This window comes from Plenodomus lingam (genome assembly GCF_022343315.1).
Source record: "Plenodomus lingam strain CAN1 chromosome Unknown contig_18, whole genome shotgun sequence".
NCBI classification, from domain to species: domain Eukaryota; kingdom Fungi; phylum Ascomycota; class Dothideomycetes; order Pleosporales; family Leptosphaeriaceae; genus Plenodomus; species Plenodomus lingam.
This window is the reverse complement of record NW_027093935.1, coordinates 152,861-168,689: the sequence shown is the minus strand read 5'-3', so window position 1 is coordinate 168,689 and position 15,829 is coordinate 152,861. Positions and strand designations below refer to the sequence as shown.

The 15,829-nt window shown below is 46.3% G+C and overlaps 5 protein-coding genes across 5 annotated transcripts; 2 read left to right on the top strand and 3 right to left on the bottom strand.

Moving 5' to 3' along the window:
• Positions 1–3,073: 3,073 nt before the first annotated feature.
• IAQ61_003527 (uncharacterized protein) lies at positions 3,074–5,353 on the top strand. Its single transcript, XM_003836942.2, has 3 exons — positions 3,074–3,322; positions 3,381–4,980; positions 5,026–5,353. The coding sequence occupies exons 2-3, from the start codon at positions 3,967–3,969 to the stop codon at positions 5,137–5,139; spliced, it is 1,128 nt and encodes a 375-aa protein (XP_003836990.1). The 5' UTR covers positions 3,074–3,322; positions 3,381–3,966; the 3' UTR covers positions 5,140–5,353.
• Positions 5,354–5,504: 151 nt separating this feature from the next.
• Positions 5,505–8,663, bottom strand: IAQ61_003526 (uncharacterized protein; the record flags this gene model as incomplete). Its single annotated transcript, XM_066096002.1, has 5 exons — positions 5,505–6,271; positions 6,319–7,397; positions 7,525–8,378; positions 8,436–8,533; positions 8,618–8,663. The coding sequence occupies 5 exons, from the start codon at positions 8,661–8,663 to the stop codon at positions 5,505–5,507; spliced, it is 2,844 nt and encodes a 947-aa protein (XP_065953878.1).
• Positions 8,664–9,289: 626 nt separating this feature from the next.
• Positions 9,290–12,470, bottom strand: IAQ61_003525 (uncharacterized protein; the record flags this gene model as incomplete). The annotated part of the gene is made up of 8 exons (XM_003836940.1): positions 9,290–9,356; positions 9,407–9,488; positions 9,594–9,868; positions 9,928–10,264; positions 10,331–11,137; positions 11,183–11,740; positions 12,001–12,122; positions 12,196–12,470. 8 exons carry the CDS (start codon positions 12,468–12,470, stop codon positions 9,290–9,292), a joined length of 2,523 nt encoding a protein of 840 aa, XP_003836988.1.
• A 757-nt stretch (positions 12,471–13,227) lies between these two features.
• On the bottom strand, positions 13,228–13,958 carry IAQ61_003524 (uncharacterized protein; the record flags this gene model as incomplete). The annotated part of the gene is made up of 2 exons (XM_066096001.1): positions 13,228–13,639; positions 13,900–13,958. The coding sequence occupies 2 exons, from the start codon at positions 13,956–13,958 to the stop codon at positions 13,228–13,230; spliced, it is 471 nt and encodes a 156-aa protein (XP_065953877.1).
• A 639-nt stretch (positions 13,959–14,597) lies between these two features.
• IAQ61_003523 (uncharacterized protein) lies at positions 14,598–15,611 on the top strand (the record flags this gene model as incomplete). Its single annotated transcript, XM_066096000.1, has 1 exon — positions 14,598–15,611. One exon carries the CDS (start codon positions 14,598–14,600, stop codon positions 15,609–15,611), a length of 1,014 nt encoding a protein of 337 aa, XP_065953876.1.
• Positions 15,612–15,829: the final 218 nt, after the last annotated feature.

Here is a 15,829-nt window from a genome sequence, read left to right as displayed (position 1 = left end):
GCTACTTGCTAATTCTTTGTTTAATAGGTCCCTAAACTCTTATAGCTCTAGTAGCAACTTTATCTTCCTAGTTTTATACTTAGGGCTATAGGGAAGTATATTACTAGTAATATAGATAGTGTGTATATTAATATAACTTTTAGTATTAACACTTCCTAGGTACTTTACTAGGCGGAAGTTATATATTACCTATAATATATCTAGTATATTTATTATAAAAATTTATAACTATATATCTTGCTATTAGGATTCTTACTTTAGTAACCCTGCTATAACTATACCTAAGATAATAGAGATATAGGTAGGATATAGGCGTCTCCCGCTCTCCTATACTACTATATTCCCTGCCTCCCTAATTACTAATTTGCCTTGTAGAATATCTATAATAACGCCATCTCTATATAGCTATAGTCTACCTAGTATTAATTAATAGGATAGACTAGGTACTATATAAGCTAAAAGTTAAGACTACTAGCTATCTAAATTATAGTCTAAGGCTACTAACTATAAAATCCTTATACCCTTAGTAATTCCCTAGGTATATTATAAGGGTTATAAGGGAATATTAATAAAGTTCCTACTAATCTATATTACTAACTTTTCCTTAACTATACTAAAACACTAGTACCCTAAATTAACTATTGCTTGCACATTCTCTACTCTACCTAGGAGGAGAGGAATAAAGAAAGGAGGATTATTTAACCCTACCTTAATATCTAGGGGATACTTAATAGCCTCTACTATAAATAATTCCTTAGCTATAGTATCCTTCTTATTCCCCTAACTTAGCCTAAGGTTAGGGGTAGCTAGTTTCCTAAATTAGGGCTGCTTGCTAATACTGCAACTATCTTAATACCTACTAGTTATAGTAATAGGGTATTAGGACACGCCTATATAAAATAACTACCTTATCTATACTAGGTATAGACCTTTACTAGCTTTTACGTATTAAATAGGTCCTATAGAATCTAGTTAGGACGTAATATTAGTAGTTTAGTAAGTACACTTAATAAGGCTACTACTTCTACTATATTTATATTACTATCCTAATCTAGAGTAGACTTCTACTAGGGTTCCTTAGACTTACTAGCCTAAAGAAAGCCTAGTTCTAGGGAGGCTATTTTAATATCTACTATAATTATCTTATATTCTGCTATAGCTATATTATAGTTTATCCTAGAGACTCCCCTATTAAGGGAAACTAAGTATATATAGCTATTAAGTAATTAGCGTAGTTATAAAAGCTTTTATTTATTATCCTAGTATAGACCTCCTAACTATATAAGAAGCTATACAATTTTTTTAAAGAACTTTATAAAAGGCTAATTATAGCCCTAATATAGATATTCTAATATAACTTAGGTATACTCCTGCCTATAATAATTACTATAATAGAACACTAGGTAATTAAGAAACCTACTTATATCCTAATATATATATATACTATCCTTAAAGTATAGTACTATAGTATACTAGACTATAGGTAATAACTAGGACTAAATATATATATACCTTGCCTCTTTATCCCTAATAAAAACCTTATCTACACGTAGTTTAAATTCTATAGTTAGTTACTAGAAGGAGAAGTTTACCTTAGTACTATTATATAGTAAGCTAACTAGAAAGGGTTTATAATATAAGGTAGAGGGGGGTAGAGGCAGTAGGTTATTAAAACTAGCAGGCTTAGAGGGGGGTAAGGATAGAATCTAATTGTGTATTTCCTTATTCTACTAATATAGTATAGCTAGTATAGTAGAGTCTTAAGCCTATTATTCTATTAATCTATAGACCTACTATATTAGCCTTTCTACTATATTAGGTTGCACCTAATTATTCTAAATATCTAGTATATCTATCTCTATTACTATTATAGTATATTTACTAAAAGATACTAATATATTATAAACTAGCCTTAAGGAAGAATATAATAAGCGTTAATACTAGTATTTAGTATCTTAAAGGAGAGGTAAGCCCTCTACGCCTTTTTATAGGTGTGTAGCGTGTTTACTTAGTAGTAGTGTTAGACTCTGTCTATCCTATGTTAGGCCTAGGCTTGGGCGTAAGCCTAAGCCCTTTACACCCTCTATCTATACTAAATTTTTCCCTAAGGTGCTATATATCTATCTACTATATAACCTATAATTAGGTATATTATATAAACTATATTTAAATAGACACTAAAGTTAATATATATTATACTAATAATATATAAAGTAAAAAGTAGTTTACTTTTATAGAATATTATAACAATAAGGCAGAATTGCCTGCCCATTGTTCCATGCCAAGTCAGGCCTAATAAAGGCCCGACTCACTGATGTATATAGAGAACAGCTCGCCTATAGTTAGGATAGGCATGTTCTTCTTGTCCTTTCGTACAAGACCTATAGGTGTAGGAATCTCATCCTTTTCCGTACAGACGCGCACTCCCATATGCCTTTGAGTCGTATAGGATACCTTTCGGATGCCCTACCTACCTAAGTCGTTACAAATATATAGTATAGTATACCCTATTTAGGTTTACTTTTTATACTTAAACTACTTTATAGTCTACTTTAGATAAATATAGCTACTATAAACTAGTTTTGTACTATAGTGCTAAGAGTTATTAGGTTATATTAACATACTCTAAAAGCCCTAAAAGAGCCTTATAGGAGTTATTTTAGCTATTCCTCTAGTACCTACGCTTATATAGGTAGGAGGGTAGCTAAGGTAGCTAAAGTAGAAAGTAGTAAGTGATTTTTAATATAAGTTAGGCACTTATTAGAGGGTGCTATAAAATCTAGAAGTTAGTGTATATTACATAGCTAGGGGTACTAACAACAATAAGTCACAATATAATATAGTATACCTACTTAGCGCATAAACTTGCCTGTGGCCTACTTTGCAGTAAATTAGTAATTTATACAACGTCACTAGAGAAGTGCCCGCGTAATTTATTCTAAACGACTTCAAGGTCTAGCTTTAGGTAAGAGAATAACTAAAGCAAATTTACACGATTAGAAATTGGACAAGTCTACGCAAGCTTGATGTCTTCCCTAGCTTTAATGCTCTTCCACGGCCGCTTTTCTTTCTCGTCCTCTCCAGGTTCAGAAGAGGTCAATTTTTAAGAGAAATTACTTGTTTAAATTTTCTCTATTATCTAGAGCTAGAGCTTAAAGATGTTTATAGGAAAGCATACATTTGCACTTCAACCTAATTTTTTGACGCGGTGAACACATGGTCACACAATCATGAAGTAGATACACCGTCGAAATCTTTCAATGTGGACGATTTCACATATGGAGATCCTACTGTCAAACTTCTAAATTTGCAGATGCTGAAGGTGCGTAACACTCATTCTAATACACAATCTTCTTTCACTTGTACTGAAGGGCGAGGAGTTGCCAGAATTAGCGATTGTCATGGAGCAAGTCGGAGAGGTCGACAAGATCAGAGCATGTCATGGATTTCGCGAAAGGAACGCGCTGTTGAAGCGATGTGGAAAATGCTTTACTAGAGAACCGAGCAGATTTTCCTGTCGCTGTGGCTTTCGAAACGACAAACACAGGTCTATAGTAAAGGTGAGCAGTGAATATTGTTTACAAAATGGCAGATATCAGTCAAGGAATCTATCGCCTGGTTGTCCTAACTGAAATTAGGTGACACAAATTTGCAAATTCATTATAGCTTGTGCATGCTCCAACTTACCTGGAAAATAAAGTAATAGAAGTGTCAGAGGAAGAATATTGAAAGAATGAGAAGAAAAATAGGCAATAAGAAACTCGGGTGAGTAGCACTACAGCGTTAGATGTGATAGGCGTACACAGTAGACAGAGCCTCTGCGTGCGAGGCGTTGAAGGTGAAAAAAGACGCGACGCACAGACTGCAGTTTCGCACAATCTGGCCCGACGCGACTGGCGAAACATGGCGCATTATTCTACCAACTGACCAACCGACGCGACCACTTCCACCCTCAGAAAAAGCCTCATGCCTTTACATAGCCCCTTGGGGTTGTCAGTGCGCTTAGCATGGCGTACAAGCCGATCCTGTCGCACGAGGCTGCTTCCACTTGGTGCCCACCCAGCGCCCAGTCTCGTTCAGCGGCGAAATAAGTACAATCAGCGAAGCCGACCGCTTCGTCCATATCAACCACCATCAGCACTACCCGAACTGGGCCAGAACAACTTTCAAGGGGAGATCAGCGGCGGCCCTCAGAATGTGGATTATACGGTATTGCCCAACGGCAGAGTTCGTTATTTGCGCCCTGGGTTATGGGCGTTGGCCGTTTCCACGGGCATCGTCGTCGGTTGTGCTTACTTAGAGGCAAAGAAGCAAATCAAAGAAGAGAAGAAGAAGAAGAACAACAGCTGGCCCCAGCTCCCTCAGATACTACCGACGCCGCCACAGGGACCCCCAAGGTCTCTCGCAGAAGTGGCAACGAGGGTATGGACCAAACAAAACGAAATGATGAAAGTGAGCGTGAGTCTCACAGGCGCCAACCTTTTAGTACATGCAAGCCGTTTTGTCGTACCTCGGTTTTGGGATACTCTGTGGCATTTACCAGTGCGCAATGTCAACTATACCCAATTCACATGCATCTTTGTTCATTCGGGGGCAATCCACCTTGGCTTCAATGTGTTCGCCATCAATAATTTTATCGCGGCTGCAAACCACACGCCTGTGTTCGAAAGCAGTCCCCATCATATAGTCTCGTTCTATCTTGCAGCAGGTGTCCTATCTACCTTTGTACAGCATTTAGCTACACTCATACCGCCGCCAGCTCACCGGAAGGCCGTGCCCGAAATCTTCGTACGATGTGGAGGTGCAAGTGGTGCACTGTTTGCGATCTTCGGTCTGGTCTGCACGCAATTCCCAACGGCGGGACTGAAGATTTTGATGTTACCTTTCAGGTTCGAGGCGCAGTACGTTCTGCCCGCTCTCATCCTGTTCGACTTCGTTGGTATGGTTCGGCCATACAAAATCATAAATATAGGACATGCGGTATGTAAAAAGATCGATGAGATAGAAGCTCGCTAATCATCTTAGGCGCACCTGAGTGGTACCCTAATCGGCGTTGCTTATTCTTATTTTGACGGAAAGAACAACCTGTGGAATCCTTTAGTCCGCTGCTTCAAACGCCAATTGCAAGAAAGCTCTTGAGAGACGAACATCTTAAACACCCCACAATACGATAAACGTACTTGTGAGCAAGCAGTGTGGGCACCTTTAACATCAATCAATGTGAGAAGGGACACGGGGTGGGTTCCATCCAATGCTGATAGGGAAGATGGCATGAATCGCACAACTATTGAGTTGCTGGGTAACGTGCGAGCTGATGAAAACACAATAACAAAATAATTGACAACTCTTATGTGGAACCACGCGTGCAATGTTGCGATGCTGTATCGTGCTGGCTGATGCAGTGCTAGTTCTACTTATAACTTCAGCGGAGCTTCCCCCATCAAACTTAACCAGGGATGGCAACGTTGATTCCGTCTCGATTGCCGATCAGAACCCCCTATAATCTAGAAGTTCATCCCACCCATAGTTTGCACTCGCTTCTTCACCCTCTCAAACACGTCATCAGGTATATTCATCATTTTCCTGAAGATCTGATCACGGAGCTCACAAGAGTATCGTTCCTCGGCATCATGGTCGTAGTCACCTACAGAGTGCAGAGTATTGCGTGCCAAAGCCTTCATATTCTGCGAGCACCCGCGGCAGTACCAACGGGTGACTTTCTCATGGTGTCGCTTCTTGACACAGGCATTGTGGAAGAAAGTATTTGCACAGTCTCGGTGCGAGCACTCGATGGTATCTTCTGGTTTCAGTCCTGGCACAACCTTGGTGTGGCAGTAACAGGTGTAGGTGCAGTCTTTGGGTTCAAATGTGAGCTGCATCTTGTGAAGCAGCTGACTCGAGACTGGATGCTTGAGGGTCATATTCTTTGCTGCAAGGCGCTGGTAAAGTTGCTCCTGCTGTATCAGCGGGCCAGGACCCTTATGATTGTCAAATACCTCCGTATACTCTTGAACAAGGGCCTCTGGCATATTATCGCTGATCGGATGGCCACATTGTGCGCCAGCCGTCATAAGAAGGTAGTCGTACAGTACGTCATCAACAAGCATGAGACGGCCCTGTGTCCTACTGTCATTCTTGTACATCTCCATTAACTTCTCACCGTGTAGCCGATCGATAGGCCCGAAGGAGCATTCATCGATACCAGGATAGGTCAGGTGGCACATGTCCTTGCGATAGGCGCAACATGCGCAAGTTGTGGCGTCATCGAAGACTATTCCGATTAATTCCACTCGTCTCTTGGTTTGTTGATATGCTTACATTCATCGTGAAACGGGCAGTCCGGCTCGCTATAGCGCTCAAATGCGCAATGGACAGCGTTTTCCGGTGTGCCATTGTGAGGGGTATGCCAGTTTACCATAAGAGGGGTAGTAGGCTGATCAACAATGAGGTTACGGGTAAACCTGTGCCAATGCACATGCTTACCATGTTTGGTTACAGGAATCTCGAAAGGGAATACTTTAGCACTTCGCCTGGAGCAAACAGCATCTAGCTTCATCAAGCCGAAATTGTTCTCCCCTGAATCGTCTTCAGTTTGGTATGCCCCAGCTGATTCCATAACCTCATTTTCATCATTGGGGCACTCAGAGCTGGTGCGGTGAGAGAGTTCTTTCACTGTGGTAAGATCCACTTCATCCTCCACCAAGACTTTGGTGTCGGCATCTGGCGATCGATCAAAAATTTCTCCCAGTACTAGAACCTTTCTGGCTTTGCGTCTTGCCTCACGCTCTTTCTTTGCCTTCTTCTTGTGGGACAATACAGGCTCAGTTTTGAGCGTAATCGTGATGTGATCGACGGCATGATCAATGAATGATTCCGGCATCCTGGTCAAAGATATGGCCTCGTTTGGTGGTGACTGTACAAACGGTGACTTTTCGACTTTTGTTGTATGTTGCTGCTTCACTGCCAGTGGCTGGCGGCACCGCTTTGAGCTTGAATCTCGGTCTAAAACAGGAGGATACGTCCTTCCGCCTGCGAGCAGTCTGGGTGATTCAGCACTCACTGTCGGAGTCTCGGTATGCAGCGTGGTTTTCGAACTTCCTGTCATGGTTTGCCAACCATTGAACACAGGCTGCGGCTTGCTAGTTCTGCCAATACCAGCATTAATCGTTCGTGCGCCGCATTTTGAAGCATCGTCGAGAAAGACCTTCAACGAAATGGGCTTGATATTAGGCGTTGGATTTGTTGCCAAAGTCACAAGAGGAGCGTTGTAGGGCTCGATGACAGCTTCATGGAGTCCATCCTCGCCACTTACACGTATGTGGACGGTCTCAAGATGTCTTCGATCGGGGGCATGTGTGCGTGGTAGTTGTTGCGGTGCCAAGGCCACATTCTCTTCGCTGTCGTTTCGATTAGATGAATGCATGTGGTAGAGATCCGCCCGCAAGACATTAACACCAGCTATCAAAATGTCCCAACTAAAATGGCCACTCCAGATACTGTGAATAAACATACGTGTGAACTTACCTGTATGACATTTTGATCTCGTCAAGTGGAGTGTTATATCCACTGGAATCGCTCCTATTCACATTGATCTTCTCGCCAGTCTTCCAATCCTTATCAATGTAGCGGTCTTCCACATGAGTGACTGCTGCCTTGTTTGTGTATCTCATGTAGCCAGCGCGACGCATTCGGATCTCGAGTATATCTTTCTTGACTAACACGATGTCTTCCACAACAGTGCGTTTGAGCTCCTCTACCAATGCTTCGAAATGTTTCATGTCTCGACCCTGTAGGCCACGGTTGCGGCTGTTGCGTTGGACTAGATCGGTGATGCGTAATATCTCTAGGATGCGCTCCATCTCGGCGTCAAAGTCGACATCCGCGTCGGGAAACTGTGCCATATTCCGTAGGCCACGACGATCTGGCTGGGTGTTGTAGACTTGAGCATGGTAGCGCAAATGTCGTTCAATCTCCTCAATCTCCTCCGGATTGCATGGGCCCTCACTATCGTTCACGCCATCAGCCAGGTGAAGAACAGAGTCAATATACTTGGCCTCTTCCTGGGTAATCATTCTCGATCTACTCGCTGCTCTCGCGAGGTTCTTGGCGTTTTTCTTTTCCCGTCTGGACGTCGGCGTATCGTCCGAGGTAGGGCTGGGGTCACTTTCGCCATCATTACTGACAATTTGACGCTTTCCAGGTATTCTTGCTCTTCCACGTTCGCAAGTCTCAGACGGAATGAGGGTCCAGTCTATTTCGCCACAGCTCTCATACAGGCCTCGGACTTTTTCAGCAATTTCAATGTGTCTCTTGTAATGCGCTTCTTCGATTGTCAAGCAGTATGTGCAGGTGTGACCTCGCAAACGCATGAACATGGCCTGGTCTATTGTCAACACATGCCATGCATGGTGTTCGAGGTATTGGGAAGAGCGTACTTGGTGGTAGCGCACGCATGGTTCGCTGTGCTTCCCGAAGCACGAGGCGCGCGCACCAGGATGGTTGAGGGGGCGCTTGCAGGAGCCACAGTGGTGTTCTATTGGAGGTTAACCAGCACGACCGGTGAAGCATGCTTCAGGCACCTCATTCGCTCGAATCACAAAGAACACTATAGACCTACTCAGCGCCGCCGAATCCTCCCATTTGAACAATAGACCGTGGACCATCGCGTTCGAAAAAGAGAATTCTCTGCCCCAGATCCGTGTTTGCACAATCCCAGTGTTTGTTACCAACAAAAATAGCAGTTGAAGCACGGCGGCGGAGGCGGAGATGGGAGTAGCAGCAGGCTTAGATGGTGGTTCTGAATAGGTGACGTGAAGTGCAGCGAGTAGTTGTGGTCTCGCAGGTGGGCTTTGTGGTGAAAGGTTGGGGTGGGGCGGAATATATGCTGGTGGAGGGATGCCTTCACAATTCACTGCATGGGGAGCACCGACGAGCACCGACGAGGCTGAGCAAGAAGGGAAAGAGCGACTTGCGACTGTCCATTGACGACGGCAACAACAACAACAACGACAACAAAAACAACGACAACAAAAACAACGACACCACTAGAACATATCTGTACAGAGGGCACGTTACCAAACATGGGACCAACTATGTCAATAAGATCTTAGCAGACGACGAAAGAAATCGTTTCCTCTTGCCCTAGACAGTAGGGGCTAGTGTTGACAGTCTATCGCGCTGGAGTGAAGGACCTGCGGGTAACTGCAGCGTTCCGCGTTGGGCGTTTGTCGCTCGTTCGTACTGGGAGCCCGCACCCGTGATCAGCGTCGGACAGAGTGTCTTCATAGGCTCAGACATCGGTGACAATGCGGGCGCCAGCCCACACGTATGGATAGTTGCGTTGATACCAGTTGACGCTAGGAGACGTTAGACACCCTTCGGCTACTGTTGCCCTCAGCATGCTTACAATGTCTTACGCCCAGCAATGCGTGGATGGGTTGCCCACGATCCTCCAAGGGTGACGTTGTGCTTCCCATCGAAAAAGTCGGCTGCGAATAAAAGTATCAGTCATGCATTTCACACTGTTTGTGATGAATGTGCCGATCAAGATGAAAGGGGCAACCGGCGTCACCGCAAGACGGGATGAGACGAACCTGTGTAACCAGGGTACAATTCCATCGGCTCAAAGCCGTCATGCTTCTCCAACAAGGAACTGGTCCACTCCCATACGCCACCTAGATCTGATTGACCGCAGAGTTTGCCGCCCTTCTCTACGACCGACACTGGATGCCAGTGTTTGAAGGCTACATTAGCACTCGCAAGATCAATAAAGAGATCATGTGGGTTGGGTCCAGCTGATGTGCTGGAGTGGCCGTTGGATACAGGTTTAGATGGAGGTGTCTCATCGACGCCGTTGTTGATGAGATGACTGGAGTCTTAATTTAGTACCCATTTTTCAAATTTTCAATCTGAAGCCCTATCACTTACCCGTTGACCGCAGGAATGTTATTTCCCAGCGACTGCTGGAACTCCATCTTCATACTATCGACATAGTTGTAGATGCTACGGACTTCTTCCATAGTCGGAATTCGACCGCCCATCCATTTAGCACAACCCGCGAGTTCGTCATAGGAAGCAACAACAGGCCAGCCCAGGGCAAATTTGAGTAGCACTTTTCCATATACGGTGCGAACAAACTTATCATTGGTGATTGGGTGCATCGAGCCATTGCCTTCGTGGGTGTGACCGTTGACCACACTGTCCCGCTTCGGCATGCTCATGTCTTTGGTCGGAGTTGATTTTGCGCACCACGATGCAGGTATCGCTGAAGGCGCCACGAGATTAGCACGATGATCAATGATTAGGAGACAGGAGCGTTAGATCTACACACCTGTCTTGCCAGTCTTTTCCAGGTACATTGCGTACTCTCCGTTCGTTATTGGGCGTGCCTTTGCGCGGAATGGCCTTACATGAACGGAGCGATATGGCTTCTCGTTATCCCATCCAAAGTATCGGATTGTATTGTAGTCTTTGTCATCATCACCATAGATCCCAATGTCGACATTGGACCCTGGAATAGTGACCCACTCGTTTTCGACAGCAAGAGTCTCAGACTGTTTGGCCATAGCCGAGAAGTCAGGTGTGACAGTGCCTGGTGGAGGCAAGACCTTCTCGCTCTGGATCAGCATGTAAAGGAGGGTTTCTAGATGCATTCCTTCATGTTCAAATGCAAGCCACATTGCGCGAGAAACACGGCCATTCGACTCTGCGTCTCCCGATTGATAAAGCGCAGTAGCCCTGTCCCGAACAACTTTCTGATACTCGAGAACAGTAGACAATGCTGGCCATTCCGCCGGGATCTGAGAATGAGCGTGACATTTTGTGGGATCTTCAACGTCTGGGTCAATTCCTCTTTCGAATATGGTCCAGAAGTTTGCTGGTTCTGAGGCTTTGCCATTGGCTGCGCGTGCAAGGTGAATGTCCAAGAAGGTTGGTATGTGTCCGAGGTAGAAGATGCATTCGTTCCGCAGCTTGATGGGTTTCGACAATAACTCTTCTTCTGGGATCATCCTGAGAGTGACAGCATCCCATGCTGCCCATAACTCCCTCCATTCGGCCAAGGACGGGACTGGCTTAGCTGCAAACTCTTGAGGTTTTGTAGGAAAAGAGAATACTGGCTTAGTCACAAGGTGAAGACCTTGAATTGATTAGAAGAGGTTATCCAGTTTGGTGCACTACTTACCATAATCACCGCTAGAATTCGCCCAAACTGTGTTCTCTGCCAGCTTAGCTCCGTCCCAGAGTTTCATTATCTCTTGTCTACTGTACTTGTAGCTTTCTTCGATGCGTATTCTCTCTCCCTTAACAATCGTGATGCCATCCACGATCACATCCTTGCGTGGTGACACGAATGCGTGGTGACGTCCAGCCTCCCTATCGTATTCGCCAATGGCTTCCCAGTCATCGGGATGAAAAGCTTGCTCTCCCATTACTTCGTTCGCGTGCTTGAGTCCATTCAGTATGAACTGATGTGTGATCCCTTTGCTGTCGTTGTAGGCGTGGTAGACCCGATCAGCATCTTTGCAAGAATCGATACCGATAAGCATAGTATCACCAACTTGCATGACATCTCCAAAACGGGAAAGGAACGGCGGAACTTCGTGCCGCTTGAAGTTGCCCAGACTTGAGCCGAGCCATAGAATCGTCTTTGGTTTGACCTTTGCGTCAGACGTCTTTAGCCATGCAAGCGCGTCATCATAGGTGCCGTGGAGCCCGAAACATCTGACATGCCGATATCCCTCTGTTCCAGTGGTTAGCGATTGTGGGTTCTTCCAGTGCATTTAGATCTGATCTGCCACACAGAGTCTGCGCAAGACTGAAACAAGCAGTGAGGGAACGATGAATCACAGTCTTTCACCTTTCACAGGACAGCTTGATCTGAGCTACATTTTTCGTGGGATTTTGCAAACTTTCAGAGCTTCCTGTGCGCTGCTGTACGCTCAGGCTCAGGGGTCATGTGACCAGTGAAGCTACATGGTGTTCGGCAAAGGGACAGCTTACCTGTGGGAATTTGACCAAACGTTCGTTCCAATTCTGTCAGCGAGAGATCAACGGCATAATATTCAACATCTTTGCCAAGTCGATCAATTTCCTGGAGAAGAATGTTGACTTTACGAAGATTGCTGCACGTTGATCAGCTCTCCATATTCTAGCACAATGGATCAATTCCGCTCTTCGGGGGGGCCATGGTCCTACCCGCTCCCCAATTCGACAATAACCGAGCCGGACGGGATACGTTCAGCCATTCGACTGCCATAGGTCTCCAAAGTCTCGATTTCCGCATTTGTCAAATAGTATTCCTCGAGATAGGTGATCTTTTCAAAGAGACGCAGTCCGTTCGAATCGTATAGCAACAGCGTAGGCAACTTCTTTTCGCCGCCATCCTGGGGCCGCAGACCTTTTTTGATTTCCGCGAGGATATCAGACTTGGCGGTGTCGACACGAATGTCGATGATCTTGGTGCTCACCATTGCGGCTCTTGAACTCTAGTCGCGTGGTCGGCAGTTTGAAAAGAAGAACAAAAGGGCCAGTCTGGTAGACTGAACATGTGTCGCTTGAGCAGAATATGGTACTTATACCAGTTGCAAAGGTACGTAATGTGGATACTAGCAACGCTTACTCTATGCTGAGCAGTAACTAGCGGTTTGGGCTCGGCAGATGACCTAACAGACCGACAGACGGGAGCGTAATGCGCTCGTCGATGGACAGGTACCAATGGCCTAGCGGCCGTGAAGTAGAGACGGCACCCAGCCTTTCAATTTCGAAGCGGCTACTCTCACGGCCAGGAGGGAGAGAAGGGGATGGGTACAACCAATGTGCTTGTGTATCGTACCCGGTGTGACTGTACCGCCGCGCCTCAATGCGGGTCGCAGTGTGCCTTTTCCCCCATAGGTACTACACATTGGCCTGGCGCTGATGCAAGCAGCACCAGCAATTGAAGTCTTGTCTTGATGATGACGTCGTGGACAGCTTAGCGAGATGTCGATGTGAGGGGCACGTCTTTGAAAGCCCATCCTTGCCTTCCAAGCTTTGTTCCAACCAAAGCCCCACGTTGCGGCAACATGTGGAGAACACGGGGCCGAACAAGCCGATCACGACAGACAGGCAGGCACATGCAGTACTCTACCAAGTTCATCAGTGGAAAACTCGAGTAATGAGACTGACGAATGCCTTTGCCAGATACCATTCCATATGGCCCACGACCGACGCCTGACGCCCAGTCCTGTGTTAGACCTCATCAGAGCGCGGCCACGATCTTGAGGTCTCCAGGTCCCAGAGCTGCCATTGCAATGGTACGGGAACGCATGTCATGTCGTCGTCACTGTCCACGGGAGCGGCTGGGATACCGATACCAGGGTGCCATGGTGGTGTTTGGGCGCAAGGGGGGGGGGAATGCACGTCGGAAGCCATTTCAGAAAGTGGGCAATTGGCTAGGTAAAAGTGTGTAATCAAGGACAGTAATCGGTCATCCAAAGAAGAAAGAAGGCCGGTAGCCGAGAGTATATGGCATTCGTGGACGAGTTCATGGTAGGTACCGGTACCGTAGGCACATGGATTCGTGAATGCGGAATCTTCCGCCAGAACAGAGGGAGATTTGCATTCCACCAACACCAGCAGCGCATAGAGTACGACAACGATACTCTGATACCGTCAGCGCTAGTCCACCATCATTGATGGCATGAAACACGTCTGGACTCCTGTTGAGTCTCGACCATGGCACTGCCCAAATGGTTATATAGGCAATGGACGGATGGATGGGCCGCCGTCTGCTGCTGGCTCGCACACGTTCGACAGAACGCAGACCGTTGGGTATAGCACAAGGAACCCACGAAAATGCATCTACTCTATGTATGTGGGCTATTGAATTGGCCTATTTGGTAGCCTTGCAGCCTTTCATACGGTGGACCGTCCCAGTCTGGCAACGAGCTCAATGCACATTTTTGGCCCAACTCGTGCATCTTGGCGCAAGTTTCCCATGTGCCCTCATACCTATTCAGCAGGGCATTATCGACTTTTTCTATCTCCTTCACCTCATCTCGCAATTGACTGACTTTCGGCCTCGCCGCAGCGGTTAGACGCGTGTGGCGATATGTGTGCCTGAAAGCCCGCCCACGTTTAGGATTTGCCAGTTACGGAACGAGGTTGTTTTCGATATCACTCGTCTCCACGTGGTTGGTCAGGTAGTACAATGGTTAGGCATCCAAGATTTATTGTTGAAAGAGAATGCGTCCAAGCGTGGGGAATCCTCTGTTTGACAGCTTTGTTATTCTCGCTAATAGATGTCACTACCCCTCAGCGACCATAGTTAGCAAATCCCCTGATCTTTGAGAATTCCGCCACAAGTCTGAGAAATAGTACGAGGGGTCCCCGTTGTACCCATTTGTAGGAACAGGCTGCTCAATGGTTGGTTGAAGGGGCTCTGGGCTGCCATGGGGCCCAACGTCTAGACGCTGCACCGCATCTACCATCAAAGGACATGCGCAACAGCCAGAGGCTCTTTGGGAGCGTCTGTGTTATATGGCCCTGTGAATCCTGCATTATTTCATTCCCTAGGTGTGTTCCAAGATCGCCTGTGCCCCTTATACTATTGGCTGACAATGGACTACGGAATATATGCCTTGTCGCCATACTGGAATTATAACGGATTTCCATACTGCCACGAGCCACCCGTACAACACGCACCCGTTTCGCCTCTGGAAATCAGGAAACTCTATGCAGAGCAGGATCTCCTGGAAAATAACCTTGCAGATTGTATAACCTACGTACAAGTACTGCGCAAAAAGCAAGCTCGTAATCAACGCCGTCTCACCATCATTCCTTTCGCCACGCGTAAGAAGCGAAACCAAATACAACAGACGAATCGGGACTTGAACAGGGAGATTCTCGTTCGAGAGCAAGAGCAGTGTACGTTGCTCAGCAACCTCCAGGCTTGCAAAGCTAAGTTATATATCGCGGAAACTCTTTCGCCTCCGTCCACTGGTCTCCTGTCATCAGTGCCTGCCTTTACGTCAGGTTCTACACGATGCACTCTACCAGAAGAGTCAGGGCCGGAGTCGACTGAGATCAGCTGGAATGGTTGGACCGATGACGCAGTCATGTCCCCCTTTGCAAAGCACAGCAATCATCCGTTCTCTGTTGCGGAGATTGCCCCAGAAGAATGCTCAAATAAGAACATGCTAGAACTGGTCTCTAATGGCATCGGCCCGCTGGCTCCACTCACCACTACTTTTGAAGGCTTGAGTATTACAGTACCTGCGGCATCTACCAAAACGGACTCGCCGCAGACTATACATTCGTTCTTGAGCCCGAAAGCTGAGGTCTTTGAGCCACGCACGATCTCTTCTATTTCAAGACACGAACATGTCGAGAAGCGAGCTGATCAAGCCAGCATCTGCAAAGTACTCGCACTCGGTCACCTCGAGGATGCACCAATTTGGCAGGCCACAGACAGCGAGACTGGTTCAGAGTACGAGCGTATTTCAGTTCAGAGCAAGCCCTCCTCGAGCTACGCACGCAATTATACGTGGTGCCACAATACACCACAAGTCCGTCCTTTGAAGGATAGGCAAGAGAGACATTTACTCGGAAGAAAACGAACAAAGTCAATGTAACTGGGTCATTGGGTGGGGGAGCCTTCCCGAGCGTCGTTGCTGCGATGAGTGGGTCCGGCAGATGTCGACGTTGCAAATCCTCGATCCATTGGCCGAGTTTGACGCTACCATGTCGCTCTACTTCAACACTTGATTTACTTCTGATCGTCCTGTCCTAGGTACAGCCTATTTCGGCTTGTCGGGTGGTAGTTTATCACGCGGCTCCGCGATGAATTTTC

Coding starts and splice junctions, on each gene's coding strand:
- IAQ61_003527 (XM_003836942.2), top strand. CDS start 3,967: ATGCCTTTACATAGCCCCTTGGGGTTGTCAGTGCGCTTAGCATGGCGT. Junction 4,981..5,025: donor TCATAAATATAGGACATGCG/GTATGTAAAAAG, acceptor TAATCATCTTAG/GCGCACCTGAGTGGTACCCT.